Here is a 21877-nt window from a genome sequence, read left to right on the forward strand (position 1 = left end):
AAAAAAAAAAAAAAGGGATTGTACCTTGTTCTTTATATAAACAACTAAAGTCTGTTTTATAGATATGGGTCTAAAACAACATTACTTGTAGTGTTTAAACCTTATGTTCTGAATGGAGAAAGGAGGTTTACAAACAGAGACTTTCTGGAAACTACACTATTTCATGCAAAATATTTTGTACAGGAAAATTATTTGCAGCATGGAGAAACAGAGACAGAAACATTCAAGTGATTGAACAAACAGAGCTCCACGGATGTCATTTTACTAGCACAACACCTACAAAAGAATCCAAATTGTCAGTGCCATTATCTCTTCAATTTCATACTTAGTGCAGCAAACACCACTCGTAAGAGCATCTGGTAGCATTTTTCTCTTTGACTTTCTGAAAACTGAGGGAGAAGCCAGCCTAACAAATGCCTTTCTCAAAATCTGAATCCAACTTAATAAACAAATTATATCTGGGGGAAGATGGGGAAGAAGCATGCCCAACTTCTAAATGTTTGCTACAGTTCTCCCCTTCACATTCATTTTCTGTCACAAGTAAAGAATGAGTGCCTCTTCTATAGTTTTTTTCACTTGTTTCTTTTGTTTTGTTTTTACTTTCAATATGATTACAGTATAGAAAATAATTTAAGAGACTCTATAAAATATATTTATCCATAGTGCTGCATAAAGGAAAAACAGCATCAAAGTGCTGATCTTTACAATCTTGTAGTAAAGATGATCCAATTTCAGAATTTCTGCAGTACCTTTCTGGGACAAACTGATAAATACACATGGGGATAATATCTGTGGTATTTCGTTGACGTAGGGTTTGTTACAAAACGTGTTTGAAGACCACAGAACTTCTGTTGAGGATAGTGTTAAATATCTTCATGGACAAGGGAAGTAACAATTTATTTTGTAAATTTTCAAGTAAAGGGATATTTTTTTCTGTGTACTTTTTGGATTACCTATATACATATTTACTCTTCAGAGTACAGTATAATGACATTTTTATATTTCAGATCTGAAACTCAGTGTTTTAAACTGCTATATATATCTATATTGTGTCTAGAAACTGTATCTGTGTGTGGATGTATTTATTTGGTATTTAATATTTAAAAATAAGACAATGTTGCAGTGAAAGAGAAATCTTTGCAGTAGAATATATTTTTGTCTATTTTGCATTTTGTGTATGTTTTAGAAACAAATAATAGCTTAATTAGTACTTCATAGCCTTTTAGAAGTCTTTTTAATAATTGCAGCTTACAAAAATCATTACAAAAGCAGCAGGGTAAAAAGGTGCTGTAAGTAGTATAATAATTATTGGTTGGATTACTTTTGTCTCTATGGCTGTACAAATACAGATTTAGATAATTGCAAAGTAATAGACATTTATGTACTAGGAACACAGAAGTAGGATGTCACAGAAGTTAGAATGTCACTGACTTTCTCCTCTAGTTCAGGAGTTAAGAGCCATTCTGAGTGTGGAAAGCTGGTATGTCACAGTAGAGCATTCAAACAAGGAGAGTCAAGGGCAAGTAAGAAAATACATGAGAGACATTGGTAAAAAATAAATAAATAAATAAATAAAAATAAAAAAATAGAATGGTTTGAAGAAGAAAAGAGTGTGACAGTCTAAGGGCAATCTGATTCAGACATGAAATGTAAGAAGTCATGAGCAGCTAATTAGCTTATATTTGAATCTTACCTTTGCCTCAGTTTAAATCTCAGCTGAAAAATACTGTGCCTATTAATAGCTATGGTACGTAGGTAGCACTGCATTTGAACTGACTGCAAAAGAAAATAAAGTTTTTAACTTGCAGAGCAATCTTCTTTATTTCACCTATTAAACATTGTAATCAAGAAATTATACGAATACCTTTGGGAAATTCATTATGGAAGAGCTTTCTTTACATATTCTTAAAACTTGAAACAACAATATACATCTAAATCATTTCTTGTTTGTCTGATTTAAAATCAATTAGTGTTTAAAAAAGCAAAAACTGAAAGAGAAACTTTAATATCCTCTACTTACTATATAATTGCTAATTTGTTGAATTTCGTGTTGTTATATTAAGCATGAATAACTTTGTTTCAATTTTAAGCTGTGTGCTTGATATTCAGGAGAGACCTGCTTTAATAGAGATGTAGATCTGGTAAAACTTTTGGGATGGAGCAGTTTTATGCTTTGATGGAAATCTAATATGTCAGCTGCTGAGCCAGATCATCAGCAAGTTTAAATTGGCATATTTAAATCAATGTCAATGAAGAGGTGCTGGACTGTCCAAAGAAGGACAATGAAGCTGGTGAAGGGTCTAGAAAGCAATTATTTTGAGGAGTGGCTGCAGGAACTGGGGTTGTTTAGCCTAGAAGAAAAGAGGCTCAGGAGAGACCTTATCATGCTGCAGGGTTACCTTAAAGGAGCCTATAGCGAGGTGGAAATCTTTCCCATCTCCCAGGCACCAAGTGATAAGATAAGGAAATAGCCTCAACTTGTGCCGGGGGAGGTTTCCAATAGGAGAAATTCTTTACTGAAAGAGTTGTGCTGCATTGGAACAGGCTGCCCAGGGAAGTGGTTGAGTAACCAACCCTGGTTGCTCAAGAAATGTGTAGATTTAAAACTTAGTAGCATGGTTTAGTAGTGGACTGCAGTACTAGGTTAAAGGTTGGACTAGATGATCTTACAAGTCTTTTCCAACGTGAATGATTCTGTGATTCTACAAGCATATGGAGCTACATCACTGATTCCTTGTTCCTAGGGTCTGTTGTCACAGAAACAGAGAATAGAGAAAATTGAAAGATAAAATTTTACGAGCTAGACATACCTTCTTTGAAGAATATTAATTTGAAAGATGTGGCATTATTTCTCATATCTCAAGGTTACTTATGCCAAATAACAGAAATGTTCAATTATTTTTTTTTTTTCAAACACCTTTTTTGTTTTCCTGATTTTCTTATCCCCTCTGATTTTTTAGTTCTTAAAGCTTTGTGGATGTTTGCTAGGAAAAAATCCTTTAAAATATCTGGATTTTGTAGTTAAATTGATTTTGAATCACACTGCTATTCAGAAAATGCGTTTTGTAAATATTTCTTTAAAAATTCCATAAAATAGGGCCCAGTTAAGGGGCTTGTTTTTTGTTCTTATTCAACAAGAACATATTTATGTTCTTGTTTTTGTATTTATGTATGCAAGATGCATTGCAATGCATTTGGAAGTATATTTTTGATTTGTTCTATTTGGTTGCAAAAATTTATTTGTGAAATAAATACCTGCCAGTTCTAGAAAGTTTTCAGAATTTTAGTTTTTTTTTTTCTTTCATTTTCATTCATTTTATCTACCTTTGGGGATAGAACAAAACAGGACAAAAAACGGCCCTCATACATAATTTTCATAGTATGTATTGCAGTTGTCTGCAACAGTAATTTTGGCAAGCTCTTTTGAGAAAAAGGTTATCCTAGAACAGTGTTTTCTTGCAGCTCTCTCATTCAGAATCCTACTTAAATATTGTTTATTGAGATGAATTATTTAATACAAGTTATCTGCAAATTCATTAGAAATAAATATTTTTACCTTCTCTTTGAGGAAATGTTGAATGCTAACAAAGCAATAAAAGCCTAGTCCAAATACATTTCACATCAGAATTTGCAATGGCTATTAAATAATTTAATGGACCTATCTGACTGCTATAGCCGGAAATCCTAAGAACTCTGACTTTTTTTTCATGGCTTCCTCCATATAAAGTTCTCTGGCAATATTACTTACTATAACAGAACTATTAAAATTGCCACTCTTTTCTAGTAATTTAATCACAGTACACTTTTTCTTTGATGCTTATACTTTTATTTTTCAGTGTCATCCCTATGTATACAAGCTCCAACTTATCTTTTGCTTCACAACTGATGTCAGTCTAGTTAGTTAGCTTGTTCAGTTTGTGCTTTTTTCACGTTACCTGTAAATTTCCCAGACTCATGTCATAACAAGCTTTTTCGTCTCCTCATCATGATCCTTCTTAGCACATAGTTCTTTAAGGTCTCTTAAACTCAGCGAACTGGTGTTGAGTTACAGGATGGCTAGACAGAAAAAGAAAAAAAAAAAATCAAATTTCTTTAAGAATGTTTGGAAAGTAATTTCAGTCTGCACAAAGTGAAAACTCACAACTTATTTTTTAAGGAAAAATAAAATATACATGGGATGTTATACATCTGAGTTAAAAAAGGGACTTGAACACTCAGTTTGGACATCTGTGGTATAGCAAATCTTCCTGACAGGCCCATAAATATCTATTTGCTTATAAAGATTGGGACAGTTCCAATATCAGAGGCTGAAGAAAATAATACTGGATATTAGTAATTCAGTATGTTTAAGCCATTTCTGTACCTCAGTCTGTGCACATCTATCAACTTTGCAGTTGTTCTTACATTTGTACCACTGCCTTCTTTTGAAAGTCATCTCTGTTACCTTCCACAACACAGTTAAAAATAAACTAACACATTTAAAGAAAACAGTAAGTCGGGAACAGGCAAAAAACAATGTGTCCAAGTGACTATTTTTAAACCGCTTTAGTGATACAGCTCTCAGGCCAACATCAAACCTAAAAATGTGACACAGGGCAAGATCTTAAGAAATGTATTTTATTTTTTTTTTTTGCCTTAAAAATGATGTTTTTGAAGCTTTATTGTTTCACCTGCAATTATATCCAAGTAACTTATTTTTGGAAGAAGATTGTTTCCAGAAAAAATGGTGTGAAAGTTTTTTTTTAAATGTCTTTTCTACAATAGAAAAAAGATAGTTGTTTTATAAAAATATCAGATAGCTTTTATAATATTTTTTGTTTTATGCATTTGAGTAAAATAACAACATAGCTAATGTTAGGAGGTTAAACTATAGAAATTAATCTTTGAAATGAATAAGATAGACATAAATCTATGAACTACAATTATTTTTACAACTATGTGTGAACAATTATAAAACCTAAAAGACAACTAATTAGATTTTTAAGTTAACTGGCAAATTTGCCTCACGTTTTGCATTTAGATTTCCTATTGATATGAACAATAAGTAACTAAACTCTTCCTGAATCTCTGTGCATCATTTCATATTTCACAGCAGGATCCAAGTCTTTCTTTAAATTCCTTCTTTATCAGATACTGTGGCAGAGCAGATTTGGCCCTTCAGATAATGTGTGCTCATTAAAAGAGAAAAATTACTTTAGTTTCTCTTTCTATGCCAGTATTTTAGATGCTATAGCTGAGGCACGAGAACTTCCTTAACAATCCTAGTCATCTCAGTACCACTGAGATTTAGGTAGATGGACACATCCCATACCATTACTGAAGCAGGCGCCTTATGACTACACTATGTCTGTACTCCAGAAAAGGAAGTTGACCCTGCGACTCCTACTACAGAAAACTTGGCAATTCTGGGACTATGCAGGTTGAAGACTACTGTGCAGAATAAAAGACAGCTGTATGCACGGGTACTTCTGAAGTCACAGTCTAAAGAGGATATGTAGCCCATGCATAATTATAGATTTTTAGACCCAAATGTTGAGTTGTGAATGCACTGTGACAGGTGATCACAGCTTGTCTTCTGTTTTGTACAGTTGTACATACAGAAATTTGGAAAGAGGAGCTAAAGTACAGAGGCCCTTAGATGGAAAATCCTATTGTCTCCTCTTCAGTTCATTTGCTTTAGAAAAGCTAGAAATGCATCTAAAAAGGACATGTAAGATGTAATGTTTCAACTACCAGATTGTTCAACAGTTAAAAATTTCAACAATCTATGTATTTTAGTCTTAATTGCTGTTTATGTTAGATCTCTTTTGAGCTTTGACTCATGAACATTCTATAAAAATATATATCAGATTTAAAGTAAAGATTTAAACTTTAGATTTTGTACTGTGCAATAATAAGCCTTTCAAATTCTCTTAATAAAGAAAATACTGCAGTTACATTGTACATGGTATTATTATTTTATACTATTTTGGGACAGAGACTCTTAAATCTGTAGTTTATTCACTCAGCTCATTCCTTTAATTAGTTCAGAGAAAATAAAGCACCTAGAATTTTGACAGTGGTGAGATTTCAGAGCTTATTCTGGGACTGTGGAGGTGCTGTAAAATGCTGAAGGAAGAATTTTATTGCAGCTAGGAATTAAAGCTGAAAGCCCTGTCTTTCCTCTAAGGATGCATTCACAGGTTCCTGCATATTGTGTGGGCAAGGAAAGTCTGTAATAAGGAGAGTCAAGGCAGATCTGAAGTTACTGCACAATGACAATGTGCAAAGTTTAGGTATAATTGTGACCTAGGTGGAAAGAAAAGAAACTTGCAAAGTTGTTTGCAGGAGTGTTATTAGACTTCAATATTTACAAAGGTAATACTAGTACAGTTAACCCATTAATAGTGTAATGGAATATGGAGTTTCCAAAAGGCTGGCTAACTGGATTTTAAGTTTAGTGCACACAGATATTGTATTCATGTTAATCCAGCTCCTTGAGCTTGAAAATGGGATTTTCAAGAGAAAGAAGAAAAGAAAAAGAAAAACAGCAGGTAACTTTGTATTGTACAGCTGATACAAAACTGAAGATGCTATAACAATCAGGCATGCTGTCTCCATTGCCACTTGTGTACACTTTCACAGTAAGAAACATTTGTTAGAAAAAGGAGCTCTCTGTATACTCTCCAAGAATGGAAAATTAGAATAGGATAGAATCAGGTCTAGAATAGAACTAATTAGTTCTTAGAATAGAACTTATAGTCAAAGAAAAGTGGTAACAGAGAACATTTTTAATAGTATAGGAGTAGGCACACAGAACATCTTTTATCCGAGACTCCAGATCACATGCAATTCTCTAGATAAACATCCCTTCTCTGTCTCCCTCTCCCCTTCCCTCTCCCTCTCTTCTCCTCAGAGACAACTTACTAGCTTGTTTATTACAGCTCAGGAAGGACTGCCCAAAAAGCAAATATTTTCTTTAAAAATATTTAAAATATTTTTTTTTTCTTTCATGCAGGATCAGCATAATGCAGAGACCCCCACTGAAAGTAAGTATGTTTGAAATTTATATTCAGACTTCTGCCAGTCTCATATCATTTGGCTTTGGTGCTAACCCTCATGTTAAGAATATGAACAGTCATGTTGTTATGGGTGTTGGTTTTACAGAGAAAGACTTCAAAGAATGGGTGTAATTGCATAGAGTGAAATCTTCAGATTGGTATTTTTAAAAATCCCTGACTTGTAAGAATTTTTTGAAAAATATACACTTTACACACTGCAAAGTTATTCTGCAGTAAAATATACTGGATTTTGTACACAGAGCTGTTCTTCTGATCACTATTTTTTACCTCTACTTAATTGTACTTTTTTTTTTTTCCCTGAAATAAAAGAAAAGGAAAAGAAAAAAGGACAACTTCAATTTTAATAAATGCTATGGTTTTAGATTAGTGTTTGAAGAGTGTGCAGATGGAAAATACTGAGTTATTTTTCAATATAAGTTGTTGTTTTTTTTTTTTTAAGTGAACGTTTTAGCAGTGTTGGCGGGAGAAGTTCCTTCTTTGTCAGTGAAGTGACCAAATAAGCTTGATGTACAACAAACCTCTCCAACACTTTCTGATAGGGTTCTTCCTTCTACCAGAGTCCTGAAAGTGAATCCCAGAGCAGAAGAACATGTGAAATGTGAATAACCTTCATGCTTTACTTACACTAGGATTCACACATGTGATACTAATACTTGTTTTGTTTTCACCTATTTAGTCTCTATTGAAGTCTGTCCAATTCATCTTTGCTTTTTAAGCATTTCTGAATGTTGATTCTCACGGGGGGAAAAGACAGAACATAGTGTTTTAAAGATGTTTGATTTTGTTCTCTGTAAAATAATGTGATCCCTTCTTCCAGTAATTAAGAAATGTGATAAATAACCTCACAGTTATTAAAGCATGTACACAGTTTCTTAGCTTCTAGAGTAATTAACCGCAGTAATTTCACACAACATGAATGTTCATGCCTTTTTAAACTTTTAAACTCATTTCCTGGAAAATTGTGCAACCAATCAACCAGCTCTAGTAACTCCAAAATAGGATACAAGATAAGCTCATAAAGAAAGACAACCACACAAAACACTAGGCCATACTTAAAGTATAATGAAGACTGAAAATACATTTATGATTTTTAAATATCTTGAAGCAAATGTGAGTCAATCCTGCAAAACCTATATTAATAAATACTAATAAATATATTTTACAAATAAATAGCTTTTAATCATTATGTTCTGTACAGGTAAAAGACAATTTTTACATTATACTCTTAAGAACTGTTAATGATTTCTAGTGCTGTAGTGCTTGAATATCTTTTCTTTTGACTTCTATATAGGATTTTTATTAATATCTTTCCAGTAAATAGAACCAAAATCTCACTGTATAAAATTCTATAAGTTAATGAGATGGAAATAAAATTCTTCAGCTATTGTCTCACAGCTTTGTACCTCTTTTAGTTCTATTCCAAAATTCAATAGAAATGTAGTAGTTTGCAGTAGATGTCTCCTTAAAGCCCGACATGAATATGTTGGGATGTTGGAGTATTTCTGTAGCTGTCACTATTAATGGCTTCTGAAGCTAGTGCATCTCAGTAGCCAGATAGCTGTCGTTTCTGCTTATTCAAAATCTACTCAAGAATGGTAGAAATTGGTGCTAGAGTAATAACATGATAAAGTTTTTAACAGTTATTATTCAAAATTTGTAAAAATCAGACCGTTGGCTGTTAAAGTGGATAAAATCCTAAAAAGTGAGGTATCTTCATCAACACTCAGCAACATATCCTGAATGAATGAGATACTTCTTAAATGTTTCAAAAGTAAGAAACTGAAACTGAAAGAACAAGAAAATGCAGGGTTATCTAAAAAAAAATAAATATATTTTTAATTCCACTGGGGAAAAAAATCCCTCAGTCTTTTTTACAGTCTTTGCATGCTGCATTCTGAAAAACACTTCTTGTAGCCAAAATAGCCAGAAGAGAGAAAGCTGATGGCTTACTCTGTGGCTTAGGTAATCTAGAGATGGCTCCCATTGTTGCTCTTCTTTTGTATAAATCGATCAACTTTGCATCTATCATCTACTGGAAGATCTTTTTGCTTTGTTGTGAAATTTTATCAGCAAACATCATGAGGAGTTGAGAAATCTCTATGATACCTATACTGGTATGTTGTGTATGTCCACAAAATATCACGATAGTCTTGTGTTTTGTTTTATAACAAACTTTCTCATGCTACAGAGAGCTGTGGACAGCTTTCTCCATGAGGTTCGTACACTCATAGCATAACAGAGGAAAATGTGGAAGTGGACATGTTTACATCCTCTGACCTATAATACTAATAATTCACATTACTACTGTAACAAAATCCTCTGTGCTGAGGTTAGGGTTTTCCTCACAATCTCCACTTGTGTGTTGTCATTTCTCTATGTAAAATCCATTTATTACATCTTTATATAGTTAATAATCGTTACTGGATTCAAAGACCGGAGCTCTATGCACACTTTAGGTGATATGATTGTTTTTTTTTTTAAATAACACACCTCTTTTAATGTCTTAATTATTTACAAACCCCATTTCAAAAAAATCATTTTAAAAGAAAAAACTATTGGGACAGAAGGCTTACTAATAAATCTTGGTTTAATGCTTTGCACTGTGTCATGCACTGTACATTGTGAGGGTTATTTCCTATTATTCCAAAATGATTCACTGAGACTTTCAATTCCACATAATGTCTGAGAACATGAATCATGAACCAAGACTGAGGGAAACTGAGAAATCTTATTTAAAATGTTTTATTTATCAGTATAGGATTTTTAATGCATGTTTTTATCATTCCTAAAAATTTTTCAAAGTGTGCTAAGTATGTGAATGAGGATCCAATAACTTTATGTCTTCAGAGCTCAGTTACAGGTCATCAGACAGCTGAATACATGGACAGTCTGATGTCAGGAAAGTTCCTTCTCTTCACTTACAGCAGATTTGACAAGCATTCCTATTGGGGGCAGTGCTATTTTACAAGCAAATTTAAACATATAAATGAATGCTTTTCTTGCTCTTCACTACCTTTTTTTTTTTTTTTAGGAAACTTTGTCCTCTCACATTTGTTGTAAATATGGTGCATCACTGTCTTTCTCTCGAATGTCCTGAGTAGAAAATCATAGCTTTACAAATCTGCCAGAACAACAACAACAAAATGTCCTAAAACATATAATTACACTTAATTGTGCTCTGTAATAAAATGAATGTTCACAAATTTACACTTGCTCTATCTGCTCTGTTTTTACCATAAAGCAGCTATATACAAGATAAAGTGCTTTTCTATGATTCCTAATTGCTGTTGGTGCAGATAGTGAATCTGATGTAACTCATTCATGTTATCACATTATTCTCATGATTATATGTTATCTCACAGAAATCTTGCTGTTCCAGTATATTTATCCAGAAACATGATGACACTAAAATACAGTCTGGATATGATAAGATCAGAAAGTGAAATTTCAAATAAACATGCTGGAATTATTCAGTGTGACATTATTGTTATACATATGAGATATATCGAAGTAGTACACTTCAGATGTAGAATATTTTCTAGATATTTTCTCTGATTGTGTGGAGAATCTTTAAATTTTCCAAAAAAGAGGCTAGAATTTGATGTTCTATTGAAGTTGGTAGCTGGAGTTGCTTTCAGCTTTGCAGTATTATATAATGCTTTTTTCATAATGAAAATGTAATTTGGTTTAAGGCAGCTCAGATTTGATATTTCAGTTTCTTTGCACACATGAAGGGGACTAATGCACCTTGTCCCAGCAGAGTTTTTCATTAATGGTCTGGTCCTTTCAAACCTGGCCTTCTGTGATTTTGTGAGAATCTATGACAGAGCAAATAAATAAATAAATAAATAAATAATAATAATTAAAAAAATGTAGTTGAATGAATATCAGTATTTCCTCACATTTCTTTATGGCTGAAATGCATTTGCAATTTATGTTCTTCATTGCTTTCTGTGTTTTGTTGTAGACCTCTCTATATTGTTACTTGGAGCATGTTTAAGTAGTGTTCTCTCTCATTTTACAATCATCAGCAAAATATCTTATTGTGCAAAATAATAGCTAAAATGGTGTAATAGATACACATATTCTGTTCATGATGGTAGAGTAACATTTTTGGATAATTTTTTTTTCAGACCTCCGTACTACTCTGTCTATACATATCTACATATGTCTAGGTCACTATCAAACACATAGCATTAATAATTTAAAATACACATGGTAATTTAGAGTATTTACAAGGTAACAAGTGCAATGACTTTTTGACACATTTTGTGTCTGTACAATATAAAATACTTTCAGAGGATTACTTACCATATAATTTTCCCCATATAGGAATGCAAGGAGCAGAGATGAACATAATTCTTCAGCTATCAGCACAGCATTGTAGGAAATTCATTCTTTTGTTGTCATATTTAGTTAACTAAAATAGTTCTTTTCATTACCCTTTGTACAACAAATTGATGAGTTTGCCCCCTCATAGTGTTAACTTTGTGCTGCTGAATAGCATTGTTTTAGAATAGAAATTGCTCAGTACTTATAATCCAATTGTATTGCAGACTGTCCACCACCAAAAGGGGCTGACTCTTCTCCTTTTCCCAATCTTTGACTCTATATCCTTTCCTTGCATCAGAATCGGTGACCACATGGGTCTTTGAGGACTCTGAAATTTCTGCTCTAAATGGGAAACTTCCATTTTTGTACATCTATTCCCATAAACCAGTTTGTCTATAGCTTTTTACAAAATAAATAAATAAATAAATAAATAAATGAAGCAGAGAAATATTTTTCAATTTTGAAAAATTTTGAACATTTTTTTACAGGGTAGTATTATCATGTATTTGGCTAGCAGTCCCTTGAATTCATAATTTGTGTGTTCTCCTAAAGAGCTAGGACATGACTACAAATAACCAGATAAAAAGTGTCCTGATACTGAATGTGTCAGCACCCAAAATGTAGTCAGTTTGTTGAGGGAGCTTGACTTACATTTAAGCACCTCAGTAAAAAGCCAGAGCTTGAAAAATAATGAGCACTTATCAAAACCAATGACAGCTTTTGATGTTAACTGTCTTAGAAATGTCTTCTCAATTTCTTAAGAACTTTACTCTTTCTAATAATTCTGATATTGTCATGCAGTACAATTTTTTCTTACCATAAAAATAGGGATTTGTTTAATAAACTCTGCTAATCTGTGTTTGTGTTCTACTCTTTCTTTTTTCCCTTTTTATATTTATTATTTGAGTTTTTATGTTGGTTTGCTCTTACTTGTTCATCTGCTTTTATTTGTTGCAATTTGTTGTTGTTGCAGTGGATGTTTTAGTATTACTTCTATACCTGAGTGTTTTAACTGATTAATCAAGTTACTTTTTTTCCTCTTGGTCTTGACTGCAGCATTAATCTTTGTAGTTTGAGTTCTAGGCAGTATCAAGTTCTTGAATTTCAATGTGCTCTGCCTTTTTCTAAAGATCTTTGCCAGGTTTAACTTTATAATATGCTTACATTACATCCCTGTGTATTTGATTAGTATTTGCATTTGTTCAAGGAATAAATTATATGATAATTACGGGCAATTATTTTCTGAAATTATCATCCATATGTCAGTCTTAAAATAATAATTTATACTGAGCAGCTTTTAAGATTTGCTTCAAATTTATTTATAGTTTTATTTCATAAATTATATCTTCACTGTAAAACCCAGTGTTAGCAGTTTCTCATAGCTGGAAGTGTCACTTCTTGCATACAATGTATGTAAGCAGCTTGTTTTATTTTTTTCTTATATTTCTGTATGGAGCCAGGAAGCTCTGAACAGAATATTCTTTGGAATACATGGATAAAAAAGGATAAAATATGACATTTTTATGTCATATGATATTTTGCTAGTGGGGAAAATTCAGCCATTTTGTTGACACTGCTTTTGCTTTCCTTTAGTTGTACTGGGAGGGCTATGGTTTCCTCTGGCCCCAGTTTGCATGCATAATCAACAGAAAGGTTTATGTATTGACTTTTAAATAAGGTGGAACATTATCTTCTGTTCGAAGCCATCAGAGATCTATTGACCCAATAGATTCTGAACACAGTCTATTGATAGTATTCTAGCACTGGTGTTCAAAATGAAGAGAAACATCGAGCTGTAGGAAGATGGCAATGGCATAAGGCCATTGGCAATGGCATATGGCATGATGGTAATGGCAGATGGCAATGGCATAAGGCATAGTTCATCTCTGGTGCCCCTTTTTGTGATAGGCAGATTTGTAAGCCACTGTGGTTATTTCACTAGAGGCCTGAAAGCTGTATTAACTTATATCTAAGAAAAAGCCTAGGTTTCAAGCTTTCAAGAAGTTTTTCCATACGGTAAGGGAGAGAAAAAGGTCTTCGGCACATTTCAAAGAATCATAGAATCATCTAGGTTGGAAAAGGCCTCTAATATCATCAAGTCCAACCATCAAGCTGACCTACTAAGTCCCATCACTAAACCATGTCCCTTAGTGTCATGTTCCCACATCTCTTAAATACCTTCAGGAATGGGGACTCCACTGCTTCCATGGGTAGCCTGTTTTAATGCTTCACCACCCTCTCTGGGAAGAAACTCTTCCTAATATCCAATCTGAATCCCCCTTGGCACGACTTGAGGCTGTTTCCTTGTATCCTATCACTTGTCACCTGAGAAAAGAGACTGACACCCTCCTCAATGCATCCTCCTTTCAGATAGTCAAAGAGAACAATGAGGTCTGCCCTCAACCTCCACTTCTCAAGACTAAATCTCAAGCCCCTCGGTCACTCCTCAGAAATCTTATCTTCTGACATCTCCTTACATTACACTACTTTTCATTCTTGAAAAATAGTTGCAAAAATAATTTAGAGCCATTTATATCTGGTAAACTTATTATTCAGCAGATCGCTATATGTTTCACTGACCATGAAATATTACAAAGCATATTTAAATATAAATTATGCATTTTTCTAATCACCTTTCTGATTTGTAAAAACCTGTTTGGATATTACCTCATGTTTTTCCTTAGGAAACATTCTGATTTAATAGCTGTTAATGTTTGAACTCTTCTATTAATCTCAGCTATTCTGAGCTCTCCTCAATACTTCTTTTTGGAGAAGACTAAACGTCCTACAACAATTCAGATGAATCTCACAGAGTAAAGGCAGAGAAAGGTGATCTTTCAATGCAAATTAAAATGTTATTAAATGATTACAAAATGTTTCTACATGACAATTCCGTGTTAATATTTTGGTATACATATGACAATAGTTCAGATTTTTCTACAAGAAAACAAAGGTAATATTGTTCAAATTAACTTCTGTTAACAAGTAGTTAGACAGACTTGTGTGTGTAGTATCAAAGGAGTACTACCTAAGTACCAGCAGCAAAACTAGGTCTTCATGTCCTCACTCTCATATATTTTTTGTCTTCTGGGGGTTATAAAAAAAAAATGTCATACTGCCACACCAGCTTTGCACTGAACAGAAGCTTTGGACAAATTGTTATATATTTCTTACATGCTCATTTCAGATGGAGGCAACAAGAACCTATACAGAATTGTTTCAGTCATCTTTTGAACTTTGTATTTTATTTTATTTTATTTTATTTTATTTTATTTTATTTTATATTATTTTATTTTATATTATTTTATTTTATATTATTTTATTTTATCTTATTTTATCTTATCTTATTTTATCTTATCTTAATCTTATTTTATCTTATCTTATTTTATCTTATTTTATCTTATTTTATCTTATTTTATCTTATTTTATCTTATTTTATCTTATTTTATCTTATTTTATCTTATTTTATCTTATTTTATCTTATTTTATCTTATCTTATTTTATTTTAAACTCTTAAGATGTATGGAAAATACCCTAATAATTTCAGGATAATTTTTCAAAATAAATATAATTTTACTTTGATGTATATGTTATTAGTGTATTGAATCTGTGTGTCTTCTTATCTCTGCAGAAGAATTGCATGAAAATATTAGTTCTGATGCAAAACAAATGTCAGAAACAGCTGATACTGATATGAACAGCCAGACAGAGGATAAATCAAAGGAAGAAATCAAGTCAGAAATTACTTCTGTTTCCAAGGAAACCTGGATTAGCTTTGAAGACTTCTGTGTTTGTTTCCAGTAAGAAGCAGAGGTTTTGTGTTGTATTCCTTAAAATGTATGGTATAATAATGATAAAATGTGAAATGTGACTATATAAAATCTATTTATTCTCAACAGATCTTTTTTGTATAACTATCCTTCCTTTTAGGGTAGTCCCAAGGCTTCAGACCAGATTTACTGTCTCTATTGGCAGTGAATCTGAAGGTGCAACCCCAGGCTGTCTTGGGTGTGCCCTCCAGAGTACTGCAGAGAACACAGCCATCAGCTTCATGAAGTGTATTACACACTGTATGTAATGTGGGTAGAACATGGTAGGTCATGGAGCACAAAGCAATTCGGATGCTCTAATCTGACACATCAGCCACTGGTTGGCCTCAGTCTGTGAACGTTACAATTCTAAAGCAATAAAAGTTGTTGAAATCTTCCGTATTTGAAAGAGAAAAAATTCTAAATGTCACATTTTTACTCACACTTAGCACTTGGCATTATGCATGTGTAGCATATAAAGCATAGACAAGAGGGATCAAGACAAGTGCAACATTTATGTTGCACATCAGCCCTTAGGTGAGATTTTTTTTTTCCCCACTACTTCAGAACTTACTCCAGAAAAGAAACTTTGTATTCTCCCACCAATTTTAAAATTTCTTCTTTTAAAAATTGTGTAGTTTACTTAGTATTTATATATATTTCAAACCTGATCTGTATATTAAAATTAAACACCCTTTTCTGATGTCCTTTAAAATCATTCTGCTATTTGTAATTGTCACGTTGCTTGCATGCTGTTCTTGCTGTCATTTTTCATTTCTACCTTCTCTTGGTCCCCACCTTCCAGTCCCCATCTTCCCTTCTGGCGTATCCCTTTAACTTCAGTTCTCTGTATTTAAGGAGCCTGGAAGAATACAGCTCCTTTGGACAACCTCACATTGCTGACGGGAGTAATTTTCTCAGAGAAAACTCTCGCTTCTTTTTTTTTTATTTTTTTTTCGTTTTAGTTTGTAATTGGGATTTTTTTGTGTGAAGCTTTTATTTTCATAAATTAATGTTTTTCTTGAGCAGATAAGACATGCAGGGGGAGTATATAAGGGAGAAGGTATAACTTTTATACCAGCAGCACTGCAGGAACTAGCTTGTTAAGGCTTGTCTGACTCATTTTAGGGACCCCAGGCTCAGAGCTTTCGGGGGGGGGGGGGGGGGAGAGGCAAAGACTTTTTCTTTTAATTCGAAGTCCTTCCAACAGTGTGACATAGAGACTTGTTAGCCAAATGTTAAAATAGTGTTGACATTTTGTAGACTACAGCAATATTAAGAAATACCGAGCATTTGTCAGTTTCTTACATTCCTGTCCTAAGTTCATATGAGTTAACTTATTCTTCTTAACTTATTCTTCACTTTTGAAGAATTTATTACTCGAAGAATTTAGGTGCATATCATTTTAATTTTTACCAGTCAGTTCTGTTGAAAGCATTTCCTTATCTGACTAGTCTATATTTCCCACACCATCAAAACAAGATGAATTTTCAGAGTTTGTATCACCTTTGGGAAATCAGAAAAACTCTGGTCATTGTAGGAATTGATATTTCAGCAATAAATCATGAATAAAATATCTGAGTAATCAAAACATTTATTTTATATAAGACATTGGACTTCACATTCAATGTCATCCATCCTAAATTAACACTGAAGCCAAAATATTGTCCTTGGTTAAATCAAGATCAGAATATATATATGTATTATTTTATTTTATTTTTTTTATCAGGAATTATGATAAAGTTTCTGAAAGTAAGTAGTCACCAGGTAATTGAAAGAGGTATTAATAAACTTTACAAAAGAGTTCTACCTTACCGTGAAATGCTTCATAGAAAACTTCATTACAGTAATTATTAGGCATGGAAATTATTAGTTTATTACAATTCATAGATTACAGATTAATAGGACAAATTAGTGGTTTGACCTCCAGTGGACTGCACTTTATAAGTACAGCAAAAGTATAAATTATTATCAGCTGCTTTCTCCAGAGATGAATTGTACTGTCCTTTTATGAAGCAAAAAATACTGAATCATTTATGAGAAATAGCTGTGATTTATGGAAGATTATAATGCATTTACTAAGTAAAATTAGTATCTTATGCAATGAAAAAGACATTTACCTGAAATATGTCATTTATACTAAGATTATTTTCCCACTTTTTGTTTTGTATTGTTTTCTTCCTAGGAACCTGTATGTTTTCCATAAGCCACACACATATACTTACAATTACCAGAAGACAGAGTTTAAGGTATATGACTATATTGAGTTTGTACGTATTTTTAAAAATTTTTGTGAAAACTTTACATAATTCAATAGTATATATTTTCTAAATTTCATTGGTACACCACATAGAACTGCTATTACTGAAAAAATAATAACACCTTAGGATTATTATAGTCAATATAATGATGATGTTTGCTAGAAAATACCCAGAAGTATTTCGTTGTGTTTAAGACAAGGAGAAAAAAATGTTGTGGATTGCCATTGCAGAATAATTCAAGACATATTGAATAAGTAAATCATAAAAGTTGGTGGTGAGAGTATATTTTAGAGTGAAACACATCTATGTCCGTCCTTTATCTTGAAAGAAGTCTGCCTCGTAGCTATTTAGAGACTTTTCTAAATTAATTTCAATAATGATTCAGCTTCAGAATCTCCTCTTCAGTTCTCATTCATCTTCATCTGTCACCTCTAGTACCCAAATCAGGGGTCTGTTAGATTAGCCCTCCATTTTCTCTTTACATACCAAGTTCTATGATCAAGTTCTGATGTGGAACTAACCCTCAGTTACACTGAAATAATGATGGCTTTTAAACCTGCCATTAGTTCATATTATCAGAATGTTATTCAACATGTCTGAATATCCTGTTCCAGCTCTAGTTGCATGCTGTAACTGTAGTGTAATTACATAGTAATTTGTTAAATATAAACTCCAGGTATGAATTTAATGTAAAATTCTGTACTGAGAAAGTTAACTACACAGATTGTTCTTCATAATTGTAGTGCCTCTACACCTCTCTGTATTTATAATCAAATCATAACAAATTTTAATCAAAAATTACACAATATACTTCCACAAGCCGTAATCAAATACAGACTATATAACCTTCTGTGGTGGTGTGCTAAAAACGTATCTAATCACCCTTTGCTATAACATCATTCTATTTTTTACATTGATAAGCATGAGGTGTTTACACTATTAGGCAAATTCTGTATCAGCATTATAAAAAACACTTTAAATTATGCTACAAAACCAACAGAATTTTATTCCAGGAGCAAACACCAAAAACTTATTTATATGTCTTCAGGAAAAAGCTGACATATTAAAAGAGTGCTGAAGCAAAGAAGCTTATTCACCTTCAGATTTTGAAGAATATCTAGGAAGGAACAGCAGAGTTGTTCTACAGTTTTTGATATTTGAACAAGAATTTTGTATTAAAGTTGAGAATGCAAAATGCTGCCTCCATACATAATGAGGCAGAATCAGTTATGTTTACCAATTAAAAGAGCCCTTATTTCTTATAAGCTTACTGTATCTAACTAGAGTCAGGAAGTTGCAACACAAAGCAAACATTTTGTTCTTCTGTTAAATGCTGTTTGTCACGGGGAACTACTGAAGTACTACATGTAAAGAAAATCATGTAAAAGTAGATGAATTCTCATTCAAGAAGCTTTTACATTTTCTTTTATCTCCTACCTGAACAATATCATTCATACATGCAGCATGAGGCTCTGGGCTCGAATGATGTCTGCTGTTTGGAGGACATAAGGACGATTAATTTCGTTTTCATACCGTATCTATGATCATAATATCCAAAATCTAATGCTTTTTATAAGTCTGAGCAGGCCATATTCAATAAAAATGAAAGATAGTAAAAAATGAAAGATAAGAAAATGTCTTTTTTCTATACAGTCTACTGATGATCGAGTCCTCTATTATTTACTTGTGGACAGTCTGAATCCCATTGAAATACTGGTTAGTTTCTCTGCATTAGTACGCTGGGACATTGGAGGTAAGGCCAATGCAGAAAAGTGTATGTTTAATATGTTTATGAAGTTGAGCTTAGTCATGGAGTATTTTGACATAGGTTAGCATTAAATAGTAAAGTTGATTCTTGGTAATACACTAAAAGTCTAAGGAATGTTTTCTTGTTACTTCATGTTGAAAATGAATATTTTCTTGAAAGGATCCCTTTACTGTATATTATGTTTTGATGCATACTTTTCATCAATATCTTTCTGATATGGATTTCCTTGTGTTTCTTTTTCTTTTTTTTTTTTTTTTTTAAATCTAAGTAATTTTCATTCTTGAAAGCCACTTTATGCCTTAGCTGATAAAAATGCAGTAAAGTTAGTGATATGACGAGATTATTTTTGAACTGATTTTTAAACCAATGCACAGTAAGCTCATTTAAAGGTGGATTATTTCAAAATCCAAAAGTTTGGATGGTTTAAATAAAAATTGCTTGAATTCTATGGGAATCATAGAATAGCATATAGTAAAGCTAATGAATATTATGACGATCAGCTTAAGTTAAAAAGACATTTGAACATCAGGTATAAACATAATTTTAGTGCTTCAGGAGTACAGCAGCTATAACCAAAAGAAATCTTAAAACCAGAACAAAACAACAACAAAAACAATGCCAAAACCTAATCAACCTGTTAAAATAACTAAGCTATAGTAGGAATATAAGCTATGTGTGTTCACTTCCTTTGCAAGATAACAGATTATGCATTCTAAAACTTTTAAGAAGTTTTAGAGCATCTTTAAGTGACTTGGAAGATATCAAATTTACACATTCTTTCAATGCCTTGTTTTAGCCGTGGTTTTCTAGTAAACAGTACAAATTAGCCATATTCTTTATCACCTGAATATTTTTAATGACTACATCTTTTCTGTTCATTATCAAAACCTATATACAGATCTCAATGACTGTAAGGTCACAGTCATTTATATTCACATAAATGTATTGGTATTAATTTTAACTGTTATGCCTTCCCCTTAATTGTGTTTTGTTTGTTTGTTTGTTGGTATTTCTGTTTGGTTTTCTCTCTTATCATAGCTACTAAAAAAGAGGCTCCTAGTACTTCAAAGGCAACACTGATGGTTGAACATTTCTCTTGGAAATGTGCAGCTCCTGGGGAGCTTGTTCTGAAGATGCATACATATGCAACTAAAGCTACTGTGTTAAATCTTCCTGTTGGGTATGTATGAGCCTTCGTTTCTGAAGGCTTCTTTGTGCCTAGAGATTGAGACGATTTTTTACTTTACATAGTAACTAAGGTTTTATTTCCTAAAATGTAAGTTTTTGAAATATCAAACTGTTTGATAGCTAAGATTTGGTAAGACTGCAAAATTACTAGGAATTTAAAATAATTAACCAAGCCCTTATAAAGATTTTGAACTTTTTGCTCTTGTTTAATAGTACTTAGCAAGACAAATCCTGTTTATTAGTTTATATGTTTTAATACAAAAATATTTTGAACTAGAATACAATTTTTACTTAACATTATTTCTAACTAGAATGATTTTGAGATATTTATCAAAATGCCAAAAAAAAAAAAAATAGGATTTTTAGTGGAACTGTGAAAGAATAATGCAGAAGGTTCATAGAAATAGGATTTATGAACCATGAAAGGAGAAATTCTGAGGGCATCCAAGAAGCCTTGCATAGCTTACCTCACATTCTAAAGTTATTTCAAAACTGCATTACTACTGCTTAATGTAATTTATTTATCTTTGTATGTAATTCCATATATGTAGTATGAAGCATTGCCTGATTATTAAAATAAATAGATGAAAGGCAAAAGCCTTTGATATTTGTTAGTTTCTGAAAATCTTTGCAGTGAAAGATGACATCACTGTATCTTGCCCTAAGCAGGAGGTTGCTGGCTAATTCATTGAGGCCTTTTTCATTTCCAAAAATAGAGACACACCAAAAACACATCAAAAAGATGACACAAAATGTATTTGGAAAGTAATGATCTGAACTTTCAGCTTGCTTTTTTTTCCTGCTCTCTTAAGATAGTTTCTTTCTTAAAATATAAATCAGTATCATGCTACATACTTAGAGTACAACAAAACGTACTTTAGAGCATTGATTGAGTATATATCAAATATGTGTCATATATTTTAAATCCCTTAAAACAACAAAAACAAATAAATAAATAAGCACAGAGAAAAAAACACACAATGCTAGCATGTTGATATTAAAATTAGATATTTAATAGAGCCTGCTAATTGTCTGGATGTGGATTAATATAGAAAAGATACATGTACTATTCTGATTGTAGATTAGTTCTTTGGCACACGCATTTCCTAGGCGTAGTTTCCAAATTTGCATACCCCTGTCCTCTAATGAAGCCAAAATAAGTTCTTCTTCTTGCACCTGCAAACTTCAAAGTTACTAGAGATACAGGCAATTCTAAAAGTTAATCATCCCACTTTTGATTCTCTCTCCTCTATTCAGGCTTTCAGTAAACCTTAATTTACAGCAGGTGTGGGAAAGAAATGGGCTTACTGACCACTCCCCCATTTCACTCCTAATGAAAAATGACTTGCTCAGCCTGGAAGGCAGATTCTTCCCTCTGCCTCTTGGTTGCCAGGGGGCACCTCACATTTCACTCCAAACAAGACACAATTTAATAAAATCTTTGGGCCGTGGTTAGCA

At 32.6% G+C, this 21877-nt stretch overlaps 1 protein-coding gene across 1 annotated transcript in view; it reads left to right on the forward strand.

Annotated features, from left to right (window-relative positions):
• The window catches only part of ADGB (androglobin), a gene marked incomplete at both ends in the record, with an annotated part of 117103 nt that overhangs the window by 45147 nt on the left and 50079 nt on the right, over window positions 1-21877 (forward strand). Inside the window, 4 exons of the mRNA XM_084284422.1 lie at window positions 14991-15193; window positions 17388-17451; window positions 19117-19216; window positions 20270-20411. Of these exons, the coding sequence (XP_084140548.1) occupies window positions 14991-15193; window positions 17388-17451; window positions 19117-19216; window positions 20270-20411 (509 nt within the window). The remainder of the gene's footprint in view (window positions 1-14990; window positions 15194-17387; window positions 17452-19116; window positions 19217-20269; window positions 20412-21877) is intronic.

The sequence above is a fragment of the Netta rufina genome, assembly GCF_964035555.1.
Source record: "Netta rufina genome assembly, chromosome: 3".
In the NCBI taxonomy this organism is placed as follows: domain Eukaryota; kingdom Metazoa; phylum Chordata; class Aves; order Anseriformes; family Anatidae; genus Netta; species Netta rufina.